General features: G+C 51.6%; 1 protein-coding gene across 1 annotated transcript in view; it reads left to right on the top strand.

Annotated features, from left to right (window-relative positions):
• The first annotated feature begins 890 nt into the window (after positions 1-890).
• The window catches only part of FSCN1 (fascin actin-bundling protein 1), a 47,579-nt gene continuing 42,469 nt past the window's right edge, over positions 891-6,000 (top strand). Inside the window, exon 1 of the mRNA XM_001363516.4 lies at positions 891-3,208. Within this exon, the coding sequence (XP_001363553.1) occupies positions 2,374-3,208 (835 nt within the window). The 5' untranslated portion in view covers positions 891-2,373. The remainder of the gene's footprint in view (positions 3,209-6,000) is intronic.

The raw sequence follows: 6,000 nt of genomic DNA, 5'->3' as shown, positions 1-6,000 counted from the left end.
ATGAAATGATCTCAGAAGCATGAGAACGACAAAGAAGAAGAGAAATAGGTCTAAGTATTCAACATATAACCAGCAATAACTTGCTTATGAGCATATTGGGGACATGTATAACCCGAAAGAAAGGCAGTCTGATTATGTAACTGGAATTAGAGGCAAGCATAAAATCTGAGCCATATATTAAGAGTCAGAACAAGGCTTCTAGCACATTGAAAGAAACCTCTAAAAAAGACTAAAAAGGAATAGAAGAACTGTGATCCTACAGTCAGAATGACCCAAGTTTAAATTTAGCCCCAGATAGAGAATAGCAGTGTGGCCCTGAGCAAGTCACTTAACCTCAATCTAACTCATTTCCTTAACTGTAAAATGGGAATAGTAATAGCATCTATCTTCCAGAGCTGCTGTGAGGATCAAATAAGCTATTTGAGAAGTACATAGTGCAATGCCTGATGTGTAAGAGGTACTTAATAAATAAACAAATAAATAAGCAAATAAAATTAAATAATAAATAAATAAACAATGCTGCTTGTTTTCTAACTTTCTTCCACCAATGGAGTAAGCACCCTCATGCCATCTAGGTATTCCAATCCCAATCTGACATCTGATTTCATCTTCACAACAACTCTAGGAAGAGAGTGCTATTGTTACCTCCATTTTACAGATGAGGAAACTGAGGCACAAGGTCACACAGCCAGTAAATCTGAGGGAGGATATGACTTTGGCTCTTTGACGAATCAAACAAAGTTTTAAGATCAAGCAGTGATTCTAAGAGATCTACTGGCTTTCTTTGGGCACAGTGTTAAAGCTGCTGAAAGCCTGAAGAAGATGTAGTGGCCTGAGAGCTTGTGGGAATGGTGAAATCTAGGGGACTTCTAAAAATAGTAGGGGGGGGGGAGATATAAGAACCAAGGGGGAATATCCAGGAGGGATTTACAGTCAAGAAAGCTTGGGGGTTTTTCTCAGGCTGAATGAAGGAACTGAAGGCACTGAAGGAAAGGTTACACAGGAAAACAAAGTATCTTGGGCAAAGGGTGGGTGGGGTATAAAAGGGGAAAGCCTGCCTAGATCTGGTGTGTTTGGAGAGGACAGACAAACTCTGGGCTACAGCAACCCCTCTGACTGCCTCGTTTCGACTTCTTGACCCTTTGAAGGCCTTCTTCACTTCCCCTCCCCCCTTCCCTGTATGTATGTATGGAGGAAAGGTTACCATTGCAGCATAGGAAGAAAGGAAGGGAGAAGCACACAGTTTCCTGGTCAAAAACCCCAGATTTAACTCTAGAGATTTTGGATCACTCTGGATCCTTCCATTTCAGTTAAGTAGGGGGTGTGAGCCCAATTTGACTCTGCCCTTGAGAGAAAGGAAAATTGGAATATGCTTTCTTCCATGCCTTTCCATCCCCCCCCCAAAAAAAAAGTCCATGGGAGGGAGAGAAAAAAGTAGTCCAGAAGCACCATTCTGAACCCTTAGGCAAGCTCTGAGACCACCCCTGAACCTCAGGAACCCTTACATTCCCTCTACTTTAGCAGGCCAGCTTGGGGGATAGGGTGGGTGGAATTTGGGGTGGCTAGTAATTGGAGCCTCGCCAAAAAGAAAGGGCTCAAGAAAACAGGCAGAAGGACTTGCCCTCCAGGACCTTCGAGAGAAAGAAGTCAAAGAATAAATTCTGAGGCAAAAAGCCCCTCCAGCTCCCAATCTGTGACTTTTCTCTCCACAAATACCCCTCCCCGATCAATGAAAGACCTTCTGGAGAATGAACGTCCGCCTCACATTTCCCGCCCTGCCCAAAGCCTCTTTTCTGCAAGACACGGGCTAGGACTCGGAGGGGCTGGCTGGCTGGCTGGGGGGTGGGGAGGGGAGGGGATCTGTGGGCTGCATTGTGCTTGCCCCCACTAGGAGCTGCAGCTGCAGTCTCCCTCCCTCCCTCTCTCGCACCCTCCCTCTTCTCCTTTTTCCCAATCCCATCTCCATCCTCATCCCCATCGCCAACACCGCGGCGGGGGCCGGGAGGCTCCGTCGGGGGGCGGGGCCGGCTGCAAACCCCCTGACATCATCCTGTCTATATAGGCTGCAGCTGGGGCGGTGAGAGACAGGCTTTGTGGAGCGGTGGGAGCGGGAGCACGTTACAGGGAACAAAGGAGCGGGCTGAGCTGGTGGGGCAAGGCAAAGCAAGGCAAGGCAGGCAGACAGGCGGGAGGAGGGGACAAGGAGACAGGAGCAAGGCGGCAGCCAGGGGCCACTGGAAGAGTTCGAGCCAGCCCTCCCATTGCTACCCCGGCGGCTCGTCTCGCCAGCGCCCAGGTCTCCCACCCCAGTCTCTCGTTTGCTCTCCCTAGTTCTCCACAGCCCACAGCATCGTCCTCCGACCCAGAGCCAGCATGACTGCCAACGGCACGTCGGAGTCCGTGCAGATCCAGTTTGGGCTGATCAACTGCGGCAACAAGTACCTGACGGCGGAGGCCTTCGGGTTCAAGGTGAACGCTTCGGCCACCAGCCTGAAGAAGAAGCAGATCTGGACGCTGGAGCAGCCGGCCGACGAGGCGAGTGGCGGGGGCCATGCCGTGTGCCTCAAAAGCCACCTGGGCCGCTACCTGGCGGCCGACAAGGATGGCAACGTGAGCTGCGACAGCGAGACCCCCGGCGCCGACTGCCGCTTCTTGATCGTGGCCCACGACGACGGCCGCTGGTCGCTGCAGTCCGAGCCTCACCGGCGCTACTTCGGGGGCACTGAGGACCGGCTGTCGTGCTTCGCGCAGACCATCTCGCCCGCGGAGAAGTGGAGCGTCCACATTGCCATGCACCCACAGGTGAACATCTACAGCTTGACCCGCAAGCGCTACGCGCACCTGAGCGCCCGCCAGGACGAGATCGCTGTGGACCGCGATGTGCCCTGGGGCGTGGACTCGCTCATCACCCTGGTCTTCCAGGACCAGCGCTACAGTGTGCAGACCGCCGACCACCGCTTCCTGCGCAACGACGGGCGCCTGGTGGAGAGTCCTGAACCGGGCACCGGCTACACCCTGGAGTTCAGGTCTGGCAAGGTGGCCTTCCGGGACTGCGAGGGCCGCTACCTGGCGCCGTCGGGCCCCAGCGGCACTCTCAAGGCGGGCAAGAGCACCAAGGTGGGCAAGGACGAGCTCTTCGTCCTGGAACAGAGTTGTCCCCAGGTAGTGCTGCAGGCGGGCAACCAGAGGAACGTGTCCACCAGGCAGGGTAAGGGTTCCTCGCCTCCCTCTCCTCCCAAAACACCGCTCCCTCCCCATTCCTCTCCTCACAGTCCTGCCTCGGTCTGGCCACTCCCCTTGACTCCCGCCCTTTCTTTTCCTTCTTTAAAGCTTGCAGCTTGTCCCCAGCCTTCCGGACTTTTCTTTCTCTCTGCAGCCTCCACCCAGTCTGCTCCCCATCCTTTCTCCCGCCCCCCTCCCATCCCGCACCCTCTTTCATCTCCATTCGGTATGTGGGGGGAAATGGTGCTTCCCACGTGAGTTGCCCAAATGGGCATGGAGAAGGGCAAGGGCGACTGGGGCCCTCAGCCCCACTCCCTCCTTCCCCTTCCTTCCTTCACCTACCCCTTTTTGGGGGACGGGGAGGTTTCTACTGAAGGGGTAGGTCTGCCCTCTAAGGAAGCAAAAGTCGAAACCCCGGGGGGCGGGCGGGGGGGGGGGGGTAAACAGCTTTACTGTCTTGGGACGATTTTCTGCCTTTCTTTTCCTTTTCTACCCCGAGGAATCCTAATTCCTCTGAGGCATTCCAAGGGAAACCCCTAGGGCAGCCTTGGGAGCCCAGAAAAATCCCCCTTCTCTGGGGAAGGTAGAAGGGCCTCCCACCCCTCCCAATCCCTTATAGGTTGGGAGGATGCTAACTCTCTTCCTTATTGGGGGTAGAGGGAGGGGAGCAAAATGAGGAGATTGAAGGGAGTGGAATAAGCAGTGATGCTTCCTGAAGTCCTTTGCTTGACTTCTAAACTCGGCTCCCTCGTGGGGTGGGGGCAGCTCCTCCTCAGTCATTCTTTGTCATCCTGGTTTGTTGTCTTGCCCCTCCCCCTCCCCTTATTTTTTTTTCTTTCACCCCAACTTGGGAGGTGAAGAGCCGTCTATTCCACCTTTAACCCTTGCCCAGGGTACTCTACTGAGCTCCTGCTAGCTACAAAACTCATTCATTTTACTCTTAAAACTTTTAAGTAACAACTGCCTAAACATTTTCCCCCTAAAGAGAATGTGCTGATGCCACATCAGCTCAATAGGAAGGCCATGCTCCTTCCTGATCCTCCAGACTGGTGGATGGTGTGGGAATTGCCTACAGTTCATGCAGCAGGCTTCCTTTCTTTTGATGGCCAGTATTTCCTTCCTCCAATCTTTTGTAGTTGATCTTGTAACCTGGCTCTCCCTTTAGGCCCTTTTTTTAGTATCTCTTGAAGTTGGGCCTTCTGTCTCTGTTTCTGCCCTGCCTTTTTCCATACCACCCCCCATCCCTTACTTTGAAATGGGGCCCCTGTTATCCTCAGCATTGACATTGGAGGTGAGGAGGTGATTCTGGCTTGGTTGGAATGAAACAGCTTTTGCTTTGCTCAGCCACTTAAACCTATGGAAGAAGAGAGGAATTTTGACAAGTGATTAAGGGGAGGGAGGATTCTGGTAGTTGGGAGTTTAATACAAAACAAAAAAGCAAGAACATTAATTAGATTTACCCCAAAACCCAGCAGCTCTCCTGGATTCCAAAAGCTGGTGAAAGAAATGTCTTTGCACTGCAGCACGTGCCCTTTCCTAAGCCCCTCAAATTCCCCCCAGCTACATACACTTAAAATCCAAACCATGACATGTTGATCTGCTGGGAATTAAAGACATCTCTTCTCTTTGTGAGGTGGGTGGGAGAAAGGAGAGCAGGATGATGGGACCTGGAGGATTTGAGGAGAGGGGTTGCCTGAGCTGCAGTTCTGTTCATTCAGCTTTGTCATGTTGATGGCAGTCACATTGCAGATGAGAAAACCAGATGTGTGGGAGGGGAGGGGGGAATCTTGTTTTAGTGTAAAGGTCAGGTTTTTTTTTTTTCTTTCAACTGGGGCCGCTTCCCGCCTCTGTGTTTCTGGGAAGAGGTAGGATGGTAGGATACTGCCTGAGGAGGAATGAATAATTATGACTTGGCTTTAGGGTGTGTCCTGCAGATTTAAATGTAAGGCTTGTGCAGCAGTTTTGGCTGGGAACATCTCCAACAGGATGAAGGATCTTTTACTTATGGAGGCAGGAAGGGACCCTTCTGCTCATACCCCTGTCCCACCCTCCACACTTGAAAGGGGAGGAATGATCTGAGGTAGAATCCAGGATTAAGTAGGCAGGCTCCCCAGACCTCTATTGTGTGATTCTAACTGTTCGGGAGTCTCGGAGCCTCGTTTAGATGTTTTAATGCCAAAGGTCTGATTAAACTGGGAGAAGATAAATGGTTAGAGGCCTCAAATAGACCATGGGTTTAGAGGTGGGTGGGGTTCCTACTCCACCTCCTTAATTTCTGCAAGCTCCTTGGTGCCAATGAAATTGCCAGCCCCAAACCAAAAGCCGAATTGTGACTCCAGGGGCTCTTGAAGGAGGCAACAGTGGTCCAATTAGCTGCAATATGATCTCTTGTCTTAAGTACATTTCAGCTAGGAAAGCTGTTTCCGTTCAGCTAATCCTGGCCAGGAGCAGCATTCACTAAAGCAGTTGTAGAATTGCTCTGGAGACTTTTCTAACTTAAAAAAAAATTAACCTTTTGTTTTCCAGTGGCTTTGCTGGGTTTCTCTAATCCTACCATCTCCTTCCCTCGTTCGTACTACAGATGGATCTGGTTTCTGGACAATGGTGAACGCCCATGCAGAGTTCCAGTTTCTAAGATAAACTCTTTACCCTGGCAGCTGAGGAAGGGAGGTCTTGTCCTCCCTGACTGATAAGAGTCCCTGGAGATGACCTCCTGATTGAGTCAAATTGCAGCACCCCCAAAGAGTCAGGCTCAGCCCTGAAGCTTCTTCCCCTTTC

This window comes from Monodelphis domestica, chromosome 7, assembly GCF_027887165.1.
Source record: "Monodelphis domestica isolate mMonDom1 chromosome 7, mMonDom1.pri, whole genome shotgun sequence".
NCBI classification, from domain to species: Eukaryota; Metazoa; Chordata; class Mammalia; order Didelphimorphia; family Didelphidae; genus Monodelphis; species Monodelphis domestica.
Note: the sequence above shows the minus strand (reverse complement) of the source record. Positions and strands in the feature narration are given on the sequence as shown.